Source organism: Cupressus sempervirens, chromosome 9 (assembly GCF_028749045.1).
Source record: "Cupressus sempervirens isolate cs-2001-9-10 chromosome 9, ASM2874904v1, whole genome shotgun sequence".
In the NCBI taxonomy this organism is placed as follows: domain Eukaryota; kingdom Viridiplantae; phylum Streptophyta; class Pinopsida; order Cupressales; family Cupressaceae; genus Cupressus; species Cupressus sempervirens.
The window spans coordinates 366,308,037-366,328,158 of NC_143126.1; the positions used below are offsets into that span (position 1 = coordinate 366,308,037).

Here is a 20,122-nt window from a genome sequence, read left to right on the forward strand (position 1 = left end):
TTCGAAGCTTTGACTGGAAGCAATTGTGATAAAGAAAATTGGAAGTTTTGACTGTAATTTGTGCCTATTGTCTTTGATTCATGTTATTATTGTGTGTTAAATAATAGAGCATAGTGATTTAAGAAGCAATCAAAGATAAAACGTTGACTGGAAGCAGTTGTGGCAATACATAGACTAGGAGCTTTGACTGTAGTTTGTATTACCATCTCAAATTCATGAAAAATAGTTAGAATTCTCTACTTTCGGAAGTCTTTGTGCCCCAATGGTAGAGGTTATTCTTATAGAATAGGTTAAATAGGACTTAGAGCCAAACTGGTATGCTTTCAGCTAGCCTTTGAGTTAGTGTTAGTTTATCAGCATCACCGTTTACAACTTTAGATAGAAGTGTAGTTTGAGATTTTATCTTGCCCATTACTCGCTCTATGGGTAAGTGGATTCTTTCCTGAAGCTAAGAGCAAAGAATATTGGTAACGCTTCTTACAAAATCTCTCAACTTCTTGCTTACCTTGAGTCGATCCAAGGAATGGTGAGAAGGGGGAGCCTTCCCTTTAGGGTAGGAGAGACTCTGTTTCACACATTGTGGTTGGTCATCCTATTTTGCGACTGAATTTTTACCCAAAACTGTCGGTTGCAAAATATCCACCCAACAAGTTCACCATCGCAACCCCCGTGAGATGACAGAGGGATTTGAGGGTCTCAATTGTGGGCTTATAGGCTTTCCAACAGCTTATAGTCTGTTTTGGCTCTGTTTGAGGGACTTACTATAATGTTGGTTCTGATGAGCTTAGTTGAGCTAGAGGAATTGAGGGATGTTCTAAATTTTTATTTTGGGCTTTTGGTTTGGGCTCCAAGATTCACGTCTATTTATAGTAAGTCACACCATCAGGTTCATTCACCGTCTTTCTTCATCAAGATCACTCTAGGGTCGTTAAACTTCGATTCTGATGCTTCTACAATTGTTTTCGCTAGATGAGTGAATTATTATTATTCATCTAAATATGCCGAGGTTGCTATTTTTGTTGGTGTCATGTGTTGGTGACTTTAGTATCATAGCTCATTGGAACTAGTATGAAAAGTTTTAAATTGTGGGCACAAGAAGTAGTAGCCTTGTGTGTCAGAATATTATGTTATGGTAGAAAAAGTCATTTTTGGTAGCCAAAAAAATTTAATAAATTAAATTATAATGACATTTTAATTATATTCTAATGTTGTGATAAACAAACTTCTTAAGTGGAGTCCGTTTGGGAAACTTGTGCCATTTGGAGATTATAAATACAAGCCCAATTGTTGAGAAAAGCATTTGATTGAATATTATTTTTCTTTTGTTGTCTTTGTGACACTTCTGAAGTTCTGAGTTTTTGTGCCCTTGCCGAAGTATAAGGGTTTGGGACCTACAGCTGAAGTATTGCAGATTTGGTTTTGGAGATTACCTGAAGGTTGCATTGCAAATTGTTGCTGAAGTATAACAATTTGCGATCACTCTTACTGTTTCCTACTGTGCCTAAGGAGCGATTAAACTCTAAGAAGATCAACTAGTTAGTGGAGATGATTGGTGGTTGTGTGATCTTGAGCATCCACGATTTGTGGAAGAGAAATTATTAATAAGAGGATCTATGGATGCAAGAAGAGGACCTGCATTTTATTAATATAGGCCTGCGTTTGGATTTTCCGAGGGTTTGTGATCAGATTTGTATGGCAGTATATGTTCCTGATTGGCTACGTAACATTGGAAGAATCATTGCAAATCAGGTTCTTTATTATTTGAAATTAAATGTTGTATTGGTCACCAAACTGCCTCTAGTTATCGTTAATAACTGAAATCTGCTGTCTATTACTGTGCTTATTCAATGACTGGTAAATTAATCTTTGCTCAATTTTATGTTCATCAATAAATTGTCATTAAAACTTAGTGAGCAGAGTTTACAAATAAGTGGAATTGGATGCACATGAATACTACTTGGAAATATGTATTTCATTAAATAGTTCAGTTTATGGCAATTTACATATATATATTTTGTAGTACGGGTGGGTATCACGATACGGTTGCCAAGTGTTTGACAAAATGTCAAACTTCTGATTTGATAAGGAAATATGTGTTAAAGCTAATTGTTGGACTATAACTGGATGAGGGTTAATACATTTTATCGTGGGGTTTAATGGAATTCGTATTGGCAGATATCATATTGAAGACAAATTAGCATTGAAAATTAGTAGTCGAGTTACTTTGAGTGGATCTTGACTGCAATTGGAAAGATTTATGTTTTCTATTGATATGAGTATTTTAGCAAATATATTTCTCACCGGGCTTAATATATCCTAAGACTATAAATTTTGGGGCTTAAATATTTCTTTAATATTTAAAATTTTAAGGCAAGACTATAATAAAGGTACAATTGAAATATGTTTGCATTTGGTTCAAATTCTATTGTTACAGATGTTGGCAATCATTCATATATTCTCATAGTGAAATTTCTGAGGCTTTGAAAACATTGTTTGGAATACATGAAGTGTTGTCGATTCACCTTCTATGACCTAGAGAAGGATTATTGGTTCATATTGGGTCAAGGTTTTCGGAAATACTTATCAGTTGCTTGGTGCATGCATTGTCATTCATAGGAATATATAAAGTTTGAAATAGCGAAATTGTTCTCGAGTGTAACTGCACAAGGCACATGAGCCCATCCAGACTACTGTTATTTCTTCCATTCATTAGAATGATTAGTTTTTGTAGGTTTAAGGGTGCTTTCCGGTAGGAGTTGTTGAATGCTGTTGGGATTCAAATAGTAAATGCTGTTTGGAGGCTGGTCCAAGGACTTTCTTCTCTATTGTGTAATCTTGGGGTGTAATGTCATCTAGAATTTTATCTTGAGAAGGTTTATAGACATCAGCCACCCAATTTCCCTCTTGATTTAGGCTTGTCCCCTTTGAGACCAATCTTGTTTCCTCTTGAGTGCATTCATTCTTGAGTAGTTCAAATTTAGGAAGCTTAGGTCGAGAGCTTAGTCCTCGAATAAAAGCTTCCCAAGATAGTAGGAGTCCCCTCAGGGCAATCATGGTAAGTTCTTTTTCATCAACTTGACTTCCAATTGTAGCAAGTTGATCTTTTAGTTCTGAGATTCTTAGAAAATAGGAAGTGATAGTTTCCCCATTGTTCATTTTTATGTATAATAAATCTTGCTTTAAAGTCAGCAACCTGCTAGTATTATTGATTTCAAAGGTTCTTGATAGTGGAGAACATTTCAAATGCTATAGAAAGGCTGGAAATAGAAGGCAGAATATGATCCTTAACGGAGTCTATAATTATTTTCATGGCTTTTTTGTTGTGCCTTTTCCATGTTTTGTCTGAATCATTTTCCGAAATAGTTTTATTTGATTCTATGTACTATTCTAATTCCATTTCTTATCGAATTATCATGACACAAATTTCCCATGAAGAAAAGTTTGATGCCCCCTCCAATCTATCCACTAACCTTACATGGCTGACCATTTTGATTTTGAAGGAAAATAAAATTCAAAAATGGTAAAGTCTGAAATTTTATATATATATATATATATGTATGTATGTATGTATGTATGTATGTATATGAGTTCTGATTAAAATTTCTTATTAGAATGTCTTTGATACCATGTTAGTTTATAGGATCTTTGATAGAAAGAATATTAAATTATATCAGACTTTACTTCTTATTGTTTGTGTGCAGTAGGTGTGTACCTTCAGATGATCTTCAATGCTCCAATGTTCTTTATCTAGAATGCCGAGTGCTGATGTGAATGTATTTAACAATCTGCAATATTACTCTACCAATATTGGAACTGCAAGTATTTTTATGTATTGATATTGCCCTGTCCACCGATGAGAGTTGATACTTGTAAAAGGTGAAAGGTCACGTCCCCGTAGGGGCATGACCCTACGTGGTCATGCCCATTAGTAAACATAACTAAACGGTGATCCAAATTAATCATGCCCTATGAGACATGCTTGATATTGAACAACACTTACTACATATCGAAGGTAATATAGTTTGGAGCCCGATCCCTGATCGAAGATAACAGATGTTTATAATATCAATATTGAAGTAACCCAATATGAATTAGTAATAGTAGCAAGAGAAACTCGATTTGAATCATGAACATGTAGTTGTATATATATATGTATGCATATAATCATGTGTGTGTGTGTGTGTGTGTGTGTACACCAATTTATTTATATCATAACAGATTCAGATACTTAGTGTTAAAACTTCAACAAGATAGCTTGAAATGAGGGCGTGAGCAAAAGCAAGAGATTGGAGGAACAAAAATATTTAAACAATCCAAATAGGCATGCTAAAACACAAAAAATGACTATGACGATCTCAAAAATCAAGTATATGTTACTAGATTTGACAATTCTAATCAAGCTTTCAAAAACAAAAGTGACTTGACAAGAACCTTCAATAAAAAGAGGCACATTATGAATTTTGAAGGATTAAGTGACCAGTTTTCACCAATCACATAATGAGTTAACTTAGAGAAGCTTAATTGGCAAAGTTTCGTAGTGTTGCCTCCATTTTGTGATGACAAAATGAAGGACAACATTTCTTACAGTATTCTGCAAGCTAGAGCTACTCTATACACCCCCTCTAGAATTGTCCTAGACAACCCTTATGGGCCTTATTTATATAGGCAATTTTTAATTGCCCAAGAAGATTCTAGAAATTCTAACTCTAAAATTTGAGGCCAACCAACCCTAAGATATTATCATTTATATTTTATTACATTAGAGGAGGCCCCAAAAACTTCAAGACCCAATTTTTTAAAGAGGAAATTCATTTTCGTCCATTTTAGGTAGTGCAACTTTTGGAGACCATAACTCATCTCTAGTTGCTCCGATTGGCTATTATAACCCCATTTCAGAAACGCCACAAAGTGATCTATAACACTCGATTCACATACGCTCTAGTCAACCAAGATTTACCCCCTTTCAAAGACTCTAAAACCTTCAGAACAAAGCTCATAGTTTCTGTACCTTGTTGCCAATACTAATTTTTGTCAATATCTTCAAAACTAGACTTGATCTTGCAATGAAAATTTAGTGGCATGCTGATATATCTAAAATGAATCTCCAAGGAAGAAATTAGAGCATTCTAAGCTCCAATAACCAACTATTTAAAACAGTAAGCTTTTAGAAATAACAACTTTGCATTGAGATAGCCCTTTGTGACAAGACAAACCAGAAATAGTTTTGGTGATGCAAGATTGCCCTTACACATAGGATGATTCTGCTTCAGACACCTAGGGTATATATATGTATATATATGTATATACACAAATATAGTCATCCAAATGCATCCAAAACCCCGAAAAATGCATTTTGTGCATCTATGCACCTAATTTTTGCACCCACATCCGCATCGACAACTTAGATGTCAACACTTAGAAGATCCAATTTCACTAATTACTCCATGAATAGGAGTTGTATATATATATATCCAAATGCATCCAAAACCCCGAAAAATGCAGTTTGCTCATCTGCGCACTTAATTTTTGCACCCACATCAGCATCGACAACTTAGATGTCACTACTTGAAGATCCAATTTCACTAATTACTCCATGAATAGAAGTTGGGAGTTCATGTAATTGAGAGAAAATAACTCGAGGATGCCAACTAGACCAAACTAAGTGTCCAAAAGCATTCCTCCTTTCTTTTGCACACACCACAACATGCTTTCCTTATGAGCTTACCTCAAGGTCTTTCCTTGTGTGTTCATCATCTACACATCCTTCCCTTGGAAGAAATAAAGATTTGATGTATGACTCTTTTTGTCTTCTTGCATTATCAAGTTGATTTCATCTTTCCTTGACCTCTTACAAGTGCTATCTTGCTTGGGCAGCAAACAACTTGGGCTTCTTAGCTCCTAGTGACCACCTAAACTTCCCAATTAATTCATAAATTGATCATCTCGACTTTAAACTGAAATTTGAGTGGTGCCACTAGTCCAAGGATGATATCTGAATGCTGCATGTGAATGATATGATATGATATGATAGATTTTAATAACGTCCACGAGACTAAAGTAGTCTATGGGACCCATGCAATCACCTTTCCAAGTCAGGAGCGGAACTAGTCAGTTGTAAAGTTTTGGTTAACTTGTCTCTCCTTCTCTGAAGTTTGGTAATCAAATCCGCTGCTCTCTTCATTTGATCTTCCTCGAATAAATAGTTAAAATCCTTGTTCTGCAGTATTTTTGTATAACCAGATCTGATGTCATTGTAAGCCAGGCCCTCCTTGACAAAGTGCTGCTCTGTCTCGACTGTTCCCATATTACAAAATAAACATGTTCTGTCTGCCCACTCTTCCTTTGGAACTTGCCACCGACCAATTTCACATCGCAGCTGATGTGAACTAGTTCTAAGTTGTGCCATCAACATTTTTGCTTTCCAGTTAATAGGTGCTCTTATATAGGCCTTTTCATCGTGACTAGAAGTGGGATTAAATTCTTTAATGTAATAAGATTTTTTTCGCCCTATGTGTCTTGTCCACAGAATATTGTGGAATTTTTCATTGAAAAACTTCTTTATTTTTGTAATGTTATTCGGGCAAGTTTGGATGTTGATATCCCATTTTCGCATCCATTTGTCATTTTGCTTCATCCATGTGCTTTTCCGCCTCACAAGTTTTTCCTCTATGATCAACTTGGGCCAACGATGTGTTTCCAGGCCTTGGATTTTCTTTAAATAGCTTATCATCCGGACCAAAGCAACGACTTCTAATGGAAAGGAACCCACCTTCGCCAAAAGGATCTCATACGAAACTGTGGTCTTGACTTTAAGATTGCATGTGATGAAGTGTTTTTGAATTCTTTCTACTTTTCGCCATTTTTGTTCGGACATACTACCTCCCCACACTTCACATCCGTATAGAATAACCGGAGTGACCAGCAAACCAAAAAGAGTTTTCATGGTCATCCAATCCCATAATTTTGCATTCCTGCACTTGTTTTGTAAAGAGTATAACGCCTTATAGCCCCCTTGGATCCTTTTTGATCTGCAAGTATCCCAGTTGAGTTTGTTATGAAAATCGATGCCTAAGTATTTGTACTCTTCCACAATCTCAAGTGGGCTATTTTCAAACAGAAACTCGTCTTGTATGCCCCTATTCTTCTTCAGCGAGAAGATCATAATTTTGGTTTTGCTAGTGTTAACTTGCATTCCTACTTCATGACAAAAAATTTCTAGTGCTGTCAAGTGCTCTTTCAAACCTTTAGCTGTTTTAACAAGAATTATGAGATCATCTGCATATAAGAGCAATCTTATCACAAAGTGGGCCAGCTGCACCCCCTCACCATTGGTCTTGTTTATCCACTTTTCTAACTTGTCAATATAGAGCCCGAATAATGGTGGAGATAGCGAACACCCTTGCTTAACCCCGATGTTGCTGTCAAAATCTTTTGATAGCCCTTCTGTCGTTCTGATTTTAGCTTTGACTTGCTCATATAATTTGTAAACCGCTGACCTAAGTTCTTTAGGAACTTCCAACTCTTCCATTCTATCCCATAATTTATTACGTGGCACTGTGTCAAATGCATTTTTAAAGTCCACGAAACAACAAAAAGCCTCATTCCCTGGAGTGTCCCAAACTTTCTCAATCAAGTGTCTAAGAGTGATGCCGTGATCTATAGTAGAGTGTTTCGGTCTAAAGCCTGCTTGCCCTTTTGCACGTTTGCCTTCTGTTTCAGCCCAGTTGCTGATTTTTTGTTCTACCAAACTGCCAACTAACTTGCCAAATAGTGGATTGGTCATGATGGTTTGGTAATTAGAAGGATTGTTTATATCTCCACTTTTGTGGAGTGGGATCACCACACTTGTTGTCCATTTTATAGGGAAACTTTCTCTATTGACACTGTTGAAAATTTTAGTGATGTGTGAGGGTTTCAGCACCCCATTTTAAATATTCAGCTTGAAGCCCATCTATATCTTGCGCTTTACCAGTAGCTAACCTCCTTATGCTTTGAATAATATCTTTTTCGCTGAATAACTTCCCTGTAGTCTCTGTTTCCATAGTTCTACGTTCTCCTAGATCACACTCGTAGAGAGTCTTGGCATATTCCAACCATTTGGTTCCTGTTATGTTGTTCTCTATTTGAGTTTTTCTCTGCTGTAGCTCTCTCCAAAACTTTCTGGAGCTGTTTTTACCAAGATTAATCAACTTGATTCTTCTCTTGTTTACATAATCTTCTTTCTTCTTTTTAATCAGCTGATCATACTCCTTTCTACTTTCTCTATTTATGTTCTTTTTCCAATTTCTTTTTGCTGTTTTGCATTCCTCATCAAACCATGGACTGGCCGGAAAAGTGTTCTTGGCTTCTCTTGTGGCCCTAGATCTTTTACACTCCTTCAGTGCTTTAATGATAGTAAGAACAAGATTATCCTTGTCCATGAGATGTTGTTTATCAGACTCGGGATGGTTTCTTAGAACCCTAGACAGCCGCAAAAGAGAGTTTTGGAAAGTAGGATGGTTTTCTTGTGTCATTAAAACTTTGCCAATCGGAATCATCTTCCTCTTTTGTAAAGGTTTTGGGACAATATGTTGATCTTTAAAGTGAGAGGCCACCCTTATCAAGATGGGGTTATGATCAGATTTTAGCTCCATGGGGCAATCCTCTATCTCAAAGTTAATTATCTTTGCGACATATTCTTGCGAGCATATTACATAATCGACAACACTTTGTCCATTGTATCTTTTGTATGTGATTCCACCTGATTTAGGCCACTTTTCCAAACCATTACATATGACCATGTTATATAGGCAGCATAAGCCTAGTAATTCAGCACCAAAATGTTTAATCTTTCCCATGCTATCTTGTGAAGATCTTTCCCATTTTTGTGTCCCTTCTTCTTCAAGCCAAACTGGATCTCTGCTTTCATTGTAACTCTCCTTAAGATTGAGAGTTTGGTTGTTTGTTGTTCTAGCTTTGAAATCCCCTATTATCATTATTTCCCCTAAAGAGCTAAAGACTGCTATGTATTTTTTGAGTGCAGCGAACGGGTCTTCTTGATCCAATCTATGCTTTTTATACATTTTTGAGCCTTTTGGGGCGAAGTAACAAATAGCTACCCTTGTAGAAATCTGATTCTCTGTTATTTTTATCCAAATATACTGCTTGTTTACATCTTCTTTCTCTAAGTTTACAAATCTGCTCCAAGTTTCTTTTATTAGAACAGTGATGCCTCCATGCCCCTTACCATTATCTATCTTCTCGTTCCACAATGATACCTTCTTATACCCTTCAAAATCTGGAACCCTACATCCATCATGCTCATGAGTCTCGGTAAGCATAATGATGTCATTATCTTTAGCTATCGGCCCTAACCCAGGTCCTCTTCTCCAAGGATAACCTCTACAGTTCCAGCTAATTATAGTTAAATGTTCTTGGGTGGGCCCGAGTTCCTATTTATTGCGTGTGGTTTTGTCGCTGATTTGGGCTTTGCCATTTTGTAGCCACGCCCTCTTGCCGTTTTCTCTTGTTGTTTTCACTTTTTCCCATTCCTTCCTCTTTCTTCTTGCTGAGTTATGGTGAGGTCATCATCGAGATATATGAGTGTGCCTCTAAGAAACTTCCTGTTGCTGAAAATGTTGTTTTTATCTCTTGTATTCCTCATTTTCACTCTAACATGTCTGTCTTTGCCTCTAGTCCATTTTCCGATTCTTTGTGCTTGTATGGTTGTTCCATGCCAGTCTAATTGGTCTTTAAAGAAGTCTTTAACTAAATCCGTTGTTTTCTCTTGTTCTCCATAGTCTCGTAGCCCTTTGATGACGATATTTGCTGCTTTCTCATTTCTTTCTTTTTCCTCTCTAATCTGTCTCCGAACTTGTTTTTCTATGTTGTCAATAGGAGTGTTTGCTGGTCCCTTTACTATGTTAGCCCATGATCTAACTTCTTCGATTTGTTCTCTGAGTTGATTCTCTTTTATTTCCATATTGGCCATGGCATCTTGTATATTTTTCATTTGCGGATTTTTGTCTCCTTCCGTAGCCTCTCCTCCTCCCATAGTACTTGCTGTTGTCCTCTTTTCTCCTACTTCTTTCTTTAACAATATTAATTCATACTCTCCTTTTTCCATATTAAATTGCAATTTTTGAATTTGTTCTCTAAGTGACTTGACCTCCGCTACCAATTTCCAGTTATCCTCAGTAACTCTTTTCATTGTGATACTTTCTATTTGGCTCCTCTCTTCAAGTGCCCATACCCTTTCCTTCATAGCTACCAAATCGTTCACAAAGATGTCTGGATACCACGTCATAGGTGTCCTTGTGGGGCTGTAATTATTTGGCAGCCCATCTTCCACTGTGTCTATCACCTGAGAATTATCTGTCTTCCCTTTACCGTTAATATCTCTGATATTATCAAACCGCTTAATTGTTTCAGAGATTTCAATCTGCTTCAAATTTATTTCTCCCTCCCTTGCGTTGTCTAAGGTATGTGGAATCGGCTTCGGAAGTAAAGCTGCTAACTTCCCTCTTTTTGCATTTTCAAACTTTTGTATCTTTCTCCACCGAGTGGTTCACTAGCTTGTGAGAAGCTCAAAGTGTTTGTGGGTAAATTACCATTTGTCCCTCCAAGATTGAATGAACTCGCATGTCCGGCTGAAGGTCCTGGAAGAATGAGGAAGCTCCCTTGATTCCACTTGATGATGCTGCTGTGCATTAAACTATCCCCGTATGTCAGGACCAAGCCACTGTTACCAGAGATGTCATTGTGTTTCGTAGCTTCTCCCAGAGTAGTTTGTTGTTCTGCTATTATAGGTGCCCTAACTATCGGATTCTCTGCCACCCTGTTACTGTCAAATCCTGTGTTTTGCAAGGTGGACCCACCTAGTTCTGGCTGTGCCTCTGTTATCTCTGGTTGGTCACTCAATGATACTTGTACAAGTATCTTCTCTACAGATGTTTCTGTGATTTCCTCGTTTGTTCCTTTCATGAGGACCATATCGTATCCACTGGTGCCTTGTTATAGATTCTTTATGTTGTTTTACCATTTTAAATTTATCATAGCCAGGAGAAGTAATAAAGAAAGCCTAAACAGGTGCAGACTGAAATGTAAGAGGTAAGAATAGGAGAAAAGGTGTACCTGGGATCTACCTGTCTGCCTATTGGAGTGTCTTCAAAAGGAACCGGACTGGAGCCCACTGAAAAGAGAGGAACACCATAGCAGACAAAATTCTCATCTGGAAGCCCGCAAATATGGACCCACTAGTAATAGCAAAGCCTTTATCACTGGATGACTGGTCCTACTGGTTGCCAAATGCCGACCAAACCAAATCTACCCCTGCACTAATTGCCGCTGTTGCCAGACCTTCATGCAACTTTCGATATAATTTATTCTCTACTCTTCCCCACATCAATTTCACCAAACCCACCTCAAATGACTGCACAAGAAGACATATGCCCTTTTCGCCTGCCGAGAACTGAAATACAGTACTCAAATTGAAACTTTGATCCCAGTTGCCCTCCCCAACATTTATTTACAGTTTCAGCGTGAGACAAACTTTTTAGAGCTTAAAATTACGATGACAATTTCAGGTGAAACGACGAGTAACTTGTAACTCCATTCAGTTACAATGATGATCTTGTACGGGAATGAGATCAATTATGCGAAATCTGGTCTACAGCCGAGTGGACGCCATTGATGGACAGTCTGCAACTCTTGTCTTTTTCTTCCATTGCGCACCGCCGGATCGAAGTTGCAGGCTTTTTTGAATGGATTTTCCAATGAAAATCTTGTGAAAGGGCTAAATTCGTGCATTCCCCATCATGCCTCAATTGATAGCCTCTCTTAAAAAATGGAGATCCTCTCTAAAATATAAGAATTGCAACCAAGTCTAGAATGATCTCGAAGGTCCCCTAATGGGTTCCTATGAACTCCCAGTGAACTCTTGAAAAGTATGAATCCCTCCTAAAATTTAGGAGATTGTCTGACAGTCCCTCCTAAACATTAGAGATCCTCCCCTCAAAAAAAAAGAATTGCAACCAAGGTCTCCAAAATTATCCCGAAGGGATTTTGGTAGGTTCCATTCAAAAGGGCTAATTAAGCCTTTGCCTAGCTCCCAAAACCTCTCAATGGGTCCTCTACCTACTTTGCTGATCCATAGGAACCCCTAATTATAGGCCAACCTCTAGTATAGTTTGCATTGCTTAAGGAAAGATATTACATTCAATGGGAAAATTGTTGTTGAAATCTATCTGGATCCTTAAAGGGAAAACCTAAGCTACTAGCTCAGGTTTAGGGATGAGTGCGGGCGTGGGTATTTAAAATTGTTTATAGGGGTTTGAGTATGTATGGGTACATGTGTGTGTGTGTGTGTTTGTGCATTATATAAACAAAAAAAGAGAAATATACAATAATGTAAAACAAAATCGTTCATAGTATGATACTTGATCATTGATCAATGCCAAATACCAATTGATAGTTGAAAAATATTAGAATAAGCTATGTGAACAATATCATATATGCCTATGTTCACAATTCCAATGGAAATTATTACAATTACTGAATTAGAAAATGTACTTTATGAAATATGATTCAATACATATTAATCATCAAAGGGTTTATTAAAGAAATCATCCTCTATTTGATTTTCAGCGGCTGCAAGATCAAGATCATCACCATCATTTGAACTCAAAGCAGTTCTACTTGCACTAGATGCACCATCTGTGTTTGAAGGCCACATAATGGGCTGTATTAGGATTAGGAAACAGAAAAAAATGTTATATTATTATGTTTTGGCCCACTTTTACTTAGGCGGGCTCGTTGATATGCGGGCCCTAGTGCACCCACAATGATGGGTATGCACCCAATACGTACCCACATACACATCTGTACCAGGTGTTTACCTGAACCCAGTTCGGGGCCAGTGGGTACGAATGTGGCAACTTAGGGGAAAACATATGAGGCTTTCTTTGGGAGGGATGAAGATAAGCCCTCAAGACTAGGGAATGAATTCTCTAAATGCATGTACTAGTTTTCTTCAAACCTATTTAAGTCCATGGAATGCTATACTCTATGTTTAAAGCATTCATGTATTGCTATTGTACTCCTTGTAGGCCTTCTCAATGTCTATGTATATGACAAGCCTAAATGAAATGTAGCTCCCTAACTATGGAAACGCATGCATTTAAGTTGTGAGTTTCACCCATTAACAAAGCATTAAGCATGTAGAATATATAAGAAATTTAAATGTGATCAAAACAACTTGTCATTTTGATATAAAATATTGCTATAGTTCATTTTAAATTTTTTACAGCACTACATGCTGATTTTTATCTTTCTAATAGGAACCCATTATGCGTTTGGTTCCACAATGTCTATGTATTGTTATGTATAAATTTCTACTTTCCATTTGATTATACAATTGTCACTACCCTATCCTCCTGTCATTAGAACTAAATGGCTAGTGTCAAATTGAAGCTCCCAGCTATCACACTTTGTTAGCATCTGAAAAGGAAATTTGTCCTAACCTAACCTTGATAATCTTAACAGCCACTTTGGTATTATTGTTGACAATTGAAATGTTAGAATTCTTTTGAATAAGGAGGTACACAAGGATTCCATGCTAGTGAACCTCTTTATGTTGATATCAAGTGTAATGTCCCCATTTTAGTAGGTTCTCGTAGCCAAGATTGGTCAGTTCATGATGTTGACTCTCATGAGCTAGCAATATGTTTTGAAGCAAACTTGCTATTTTTAGTAAATCTATTTTGAGGTGGTTTCTACTTTTAGTAGTGTAGTCGAGGCACAAGTAGTTGATCTTCATCAGTAGTGGACTAAGCATATTCATAGAGTTCTTATTTAATGAGTGAGTTATGAGGCTTTGAATTATGAAGTGGACTTTATCTTATTTCATGTTATAATTTGATGGTGTAAATGAGAAGCCTCTTAAGCGAAATTTGTCTACACGAAGTTATGTGCTTATAATGTAATGTCCCCATTTTTCCCAGCATTGGAGTTTTAGGGATTAGCCTATTATTGTGATCCTTGTAGGCTAATTATTGTGGATATAGGGTCTTCTATGGCAATGGCTTGGGTTGGGAGGGTCTTATCTTCTCCACATTTTAGTAAGCTACAGGTTGGTCTTTGTTTGGCTTAGATCAGACTTCATTTGGGCTTAGTTTTGTGTACTTACTATTTTTGTTAAATTGGCGTTGATCAAGATGGACCCTTTCTACTTTTGGAAAGTGCATTTGGTAATATGGATAAATAATAGGTATGCCTTCTATTTTAGACGACATATTTAAATGATGAGTATTTTGGGAGTTACTATATTTTAGTGGCCAAATTATTATTAATTATTAAATGGCTTATTATAAAGTTATAATTTAACTTTATAATTTCACTTAAGTTGAGAGTTGAGTTATCATTGGAAAGTGTCATTTATTAATTAGTTAAGCTAAGTCAAGTGAGAGAATCTAAAGGAAGCTTCTAATTAATGTTGTGCGGTGAAGTTTCTTGAGTAAAGTTACATTTTGGCAACAAAAGAGAATTTGGAGGCTGTAAATACAAGCCCATTTGTTGAGAAAAACACGCTTGAATATTTATTTGCTTTTGTTACCTGTGTGGCTTTTCTGAGGTTCTGATTTTTAATGCCCTTAATGAGGTAATAGGGTTTTAAGCTGAGAAGCGTATTGGAAAACTGCTGAGGTATAGTGATTTAATTATACTTGGAATTTGAGTTGAATCTCCATTTCTCTACTACTATTCCTTTGGAGAATATCATTGGTGTTGTGAGTTTGTGTAATTTTGCTATCACTTCTCTACTGTTTATTCTGTGCATGGGAGGTGGATTTATGCCAAGAAAATTATTTAATCTTCCATTTCTGTACTACTGTGCTTGGAAGAAATCAATGAGCTCTAAGAGTTTTCTGAAATTGCATTTGTAAATCGTGTTGAGGTTTGGGAAATCAAATCTGGACTGTCGTCCACTCTTTGGCAGTGTTTTTGCATTCATTGTGATCATGCCTTGCATAAGAAAGCTGTGTGACTTTTTCCTGAGGGCTGGCAGCTCATAATCAAAGGTTGCAACTTATTTGTCCAGAAATGAGACCTGTGTCTACACCTGGAGGTGCTGATATCTTTTCCAAGGCCCAACGTGCATGATACAAGGCTTGCTAATTGCCTTTCAGGACTTACGTCCAAAAATTCCGAGCTGCATTTATTTTTTGGGCAACATGGGCAATCATAGAGGGCTGCAGTTGCAAGGAAAGGGTCTATTTGTGACCTGTGATTTGTCTGTATCAGAACTGCATGTTGGTCAGCCAGCATCCATACTTGCTGCTAGCCGTGTGAGGGAAATTAAGAGCCTTTGATCTAACAATTCATAGCTGGGTGATCAAGCAACATACATATTGTCAATATTGGGCCTTCTGAAGGTTGCAATCAGGTTTGTCTATGGAGAAATGCCTGCTGCAAATCGGTTGGTAGCTTGGATATACAGGTCAGGGTTATTACATGTTTTCAATATGTTATTCATTTAAAAGAATTAGTTGGAAGCTTCTACTTGAATGGTGGGATGATGAAGCAACCTTAAAAGAGGCTTCGTGAAGCATTTAGAATCATCTCTTGTTTATTGCTTTTTGATAATTCTTATGAGAGTTTGAATTTGGGCTTTGTGCATTCAATCTGTTGCTGAGGTATAGTGGATTTGTATTGTGCTTTTGCAATCTGAATTTGGGGGACTTCTCTTACTGTGGCTGAGAAGTAATTTCTTGTTAGTGAATTTGCAGTCTGTTGAATGCTCTATTACATCTGTTGCTGGGCGTCGTTCTAAGCTGCATATTGGCTTCTTCCCTACTGCGTTTCCTGTGACTGGGAAGGTGAATTGTTGTGGAGAATTTGATGACTGAAAGTTCTGATTTGGGCTGCCCAATTATTTCATGTTCGTTGGGCATTGAATTCATTTACAATTGAGGCATTTGTTTCTGCCTTTGGACGCGTAGTTTCCCTGTGTTTTGGCATTGCTTTTACTGGAAAATTGGTTCCTAGTTTCATTGGTATTTTAATGACATTAATATCTACTCTTGGCTTTGGCTTTTCTGTGGCATATGGGCGGGATTTAAGACCATATTGGGCTGTGATATTTTGCACCATATCTGGGTGTTATCTCTGCCATTTTCTTTGCAATTGTATCTGCAAATCCAGGCGCTCCTATTGCTGTTTTTGGGGCGCTAATACCTAGTCTTTGGCGTTGAGTTTGCTGCTATCTAAACTCTGTGTTGGGAGGCCATTGGATTGCATTTTTGTGTTTGTAAATCCGTTTCTGAGCATCTCCATTATCTGCAGATTAAACACCTCAATTCTGCAAATTGCAAGGCAGCAATTTAGTTCTTTCTAACTGTGATTGGGTTCTTTCGCATGGTAATTATAGAAAAAGAAAATATCATAACTCTGCTGCGAGATTATCAGGTGTTTTAAATTATTGTAGCTCTCCGTTAAAGAAATAATTGGTGAAATTTAATCTTAGGAATGCTCTGAATTTGATATTTGGCAATTGAATGACTATATGATTTGTGGAATTGATTTCTAGTATTGGTGATTCTCATAGATAGTATTTGGTACTTCATTTTTGTATTTACATTGATATGCAAAAACACAAAAAAACAAAAAGTAACAAAAACCACCAAAAACATCTTCATAAAATTCAGCATTCTCAGATTGAGCCAGTTTGGGTTCATAACATTCAGCACTGTCTATAACTTTGAATGAGTAGATGCACAAGGATTCCAAGTTAGTGAACATCTTTAGGCTGGTATCAAGCCAATAGAGTTTTGTCCCAATTTTGTGTGGCTTTCTATATATTACTATCGGCAAGTACTATTATGAGGTTCAAATATTTTGAAAAGTTTAAATAGATGCCTTAAATATTTATGAAACTATCTACCATTCCTCACTAGATTTTCTTTGGATTGTAGACATGGAAAGCATTATTATGAGCCTAAGGAAAATGATATAGCATTGAATACTTTGAAAAATAATAGCACATCTCTTTACCATTCCATGCTAATGTCCTTAACATCAAACGTAGAAGCATACTAAAGAATGTGTCTCTATTCCAATGTTGTTAACATCCATTAGAAATATACGTTCATTCAAGATCCCCCACTTGCAATTTGCCTTAAAAACTTGATTAAATATGGCAAATTTTTCATTGTGAAGCACATCCCAGGTTCTAGCACTCAGTTTTATGCTAGAAATCAATGGAAATCTCCATTTAAATACTATATAGTGATTTTGTGCAATTAGCTTATCATGACAGGTTGGTGGGAAGTGAGTGTGTTTCTTGGTGGATAATATTTTGAGATTTGAACCTTTAAAAAAATGTTGAACGTGATTGAAAATCTGATTAAATCATGATTTTTACGGGAAAAATATATTTCAGCTGGAGATTTTTTTAAATAACAAAATTAGGATTTTTTGAAGATTGCTGCTGCTATGGTCTTGTGGTAGGGCTTCGCATCACAATAATTAATGGCTATAGGATCACATTTGAAGCAACTGATGCCTGCATGATGTATATAGGTTTAGGCATCTTATCCAAATGTTTTCCCTAGATGTCAGTCCTTGTACAACATATTTTTAAGTGCGTTCTTTGACTCGAAGGGACAAGTCTTAGTAATTGATATTGACTGAGTTAGGCTTAAGTCTAAAACAGAGTGGGAGCTTGATACAGAAGCCAAGAGTTCTCTACTTGCAATGGCATCTAGCTTACAACATATATATTTTTAAATACAAAATTAGTGAGCATAAAGTTAAGTACTATAAATTACTATTAGCAGAAATGTAGCATAAATTAGTATGCATCATCATAAATTCAGTATGACCTAATGATTTTATTTCTAAGAAATATAAATAGGAAAATAATTTTGTTTATAGAAAACAATAGCGAGCTCACTGAAATAATCAGTATAAATGAATAAAAATAGCTCATAAGCTCAAATTTTTGGAAGTAAAATGTTAAAGACTAAATATTATTTAATGAATTTTTTACAATCTACTAGCTAGATTTTAGTGGTTAAAATGAATTTTAATGCTTGGTGAAAAAAATTAACTTGCCATTGACTTTTTCTGTCCCTAAAATTTGCCTTGAAATCCTTGCAATTAACTCAAGTGTATGCAAGAATACTTTGGGGGAAGTGAGAGGTGAGTGTTGGTTTTTATGAGCAAAAAAGTGAAAAGTTTGAGCGCTTTCTGCATTTCTCAGAATGCATCCTACATCCTGCAAGTCAATAACAGGAAAAAGAACTTGTCAAAAAATCACCATAACAACTTGTGAGTAATTTGCCAGAGCAAAACATTTGTCAACTATTCGCTGAGCCTGCCATCTGGCGTGTACAATTGTGCCCATCCATGTGTAGATCCTAGTTTATTGAGCAATTGGTTTAATCATAATTTCACAAATGAGAACAACATGCAAAAGAATTCTAATGACCCAACTCTCATAGGATGTGAAATTGTCACCCTGGATAGAAAACTTCAGAAATTGGCTTTCTTTATTTTAAATGCCATAGTTGCCAGATTTTATTTTCGAAAATTACAATTTTATTTCTTTGCAAGCCAATGTCTCTGTTGATAATTGTTCTGCTCACACTAGTAATTACATGTTAATATGTCTTTTTGTTTGTAATTTATATTTCTACATTTGAGATGCTTTTTTCTAATTGTAATAGATGTTTCCTGTCATTGTTGGCTGCTGCACAGTTTCTGGTCTGCAAATCTTGAATATCACAACTTTTTATTATTTCAATTTTGGATATATCATTTTTTTTTGTGTGTGAGATTTCGATATCAGCTTTCATTTGCAGATTACTTTCATTGGACTGATATGAGAAGCTAAATACGTCTTTTCATTTGATCAGGCTGTTGTCTCTTTAGAGAATGCTCGGTTATTGTGGGAACCGTTACTCCAGAAAGCTATTTATAAGAAAGCTATGCAGTTCATTTTGCAACATTTCTTTGCAAGAGTTGGTTCAGAAATTCTAACACTAGATGATATGTCTGTGGAAGAGACTTTGCAGGTGCTCATACAAATTCTAAGGAACATATGTTTTATTCAATTACTGTTACAAAGTCAAGCTGGAAAGATTTTTATATGACTGAAATTGTTTTATGGACAACAGCTTCATAAATTGGTTCAGACCACTATTGAAAACATGTCTTCTTTACTGAAGTCTGTCATTGATGATGGAACGAGCTTACGGGTCAGTGGAGATAGTTTTGAAAAGGGTGACAATGATCCTCAAATCTTGCGGGATCAATTTGAGAAATTGATCCCCTCATTGCACAAGCTTCGGCGAATCACAGGCATGTGCAGGATTCTCGTGTCATTCTTTATTTCTTTATTTATCCTTCTCAAGCTATTTGTTTCCTCTGTAAATTTATTTTGGTTTTCACCACATTTTGCTATCCTTACTGTCCTTTGCAGCATAAATCATTTATATTTCTGGTTCTTGCATAACAGATCTTTTGGACATGTCATTGAAGTCAATCACACTTTCATGGGAGAGCGGGGAGCTGATTGTCAGTGGCTTCAATTCTTTAGAGGTAGTGATTCATGGCTTCTACATTTTTTCCATCCTTCCCTCAGAAGAATTAGTTGTGATTCTAGAATGTGCAGGGGATGATAATCTATCCATCTAATTTATACTTATATTTCTATTGAACTGTATATTATTTCTGATGGGAGTATACCCTAGAAGACTACAATGATTCCCAGAAGAAGCTTGAAGTTTATTGCTACAAACAGCATTCAACAAACTTTGTAGATGCATGTGCTTTACTTTTGCTCCAACTTCTATCAAGATGTGGGATATAAGAAAAAGGTCAAAGTTGTAATCCAATGCCTAATTAAGGCTGTTCAGAACTACATAACAAGGCTGCCAAGGCTACGATTCCATAAAAATTGAAGATGAATAGGCACCACTATAGGCATAAGTATGCAGCATGTAATGTTGTTGAATTCATTCCAAGGATCCCGATTGGATATGTGTTATTTCTCCCTTCATAACTAACAATGTTGTTTGCCTTCAATAGTGTTGGCTCTGTTGTAAGATAAGATCTCCCTTGTACATTGCTTAGACTAAATACCTAG

At 36.5% G+C, this 20,122-nt stretch overlaps 1 protein-coding gene across 2 annotated transcripts in view; it reads left to right on the plus strand.

Moving 5' to 3' along the window:
- ATZW10 (centromere/kinetochore protein, putative (ZW10)) overlaps positions 1–20,122 on the plus strand; it is a 228,329-nt gene that overhangs the window by 135,466 nt on the left and 72,741 nt on the right. For both annotated transcript variants that reach the window (XM_089800136.1, XM_089800137.1), the window contains 3 exons: positions 18,891–19,049; positions 19,152–19,335; positions 19,493–19,575. In XM_089800136.1, the coding sequence (XP_089656262.1) occupies positions 18,891–19,049; positions 19,152–19,335; positions 19,493–19,575 (426 nt within the window). The remainder of the gene's footprint in view (positions 1–18,890; positions 19,050–19,151; positions 19,336–19,492; positions 19,576–20,122) is intronic.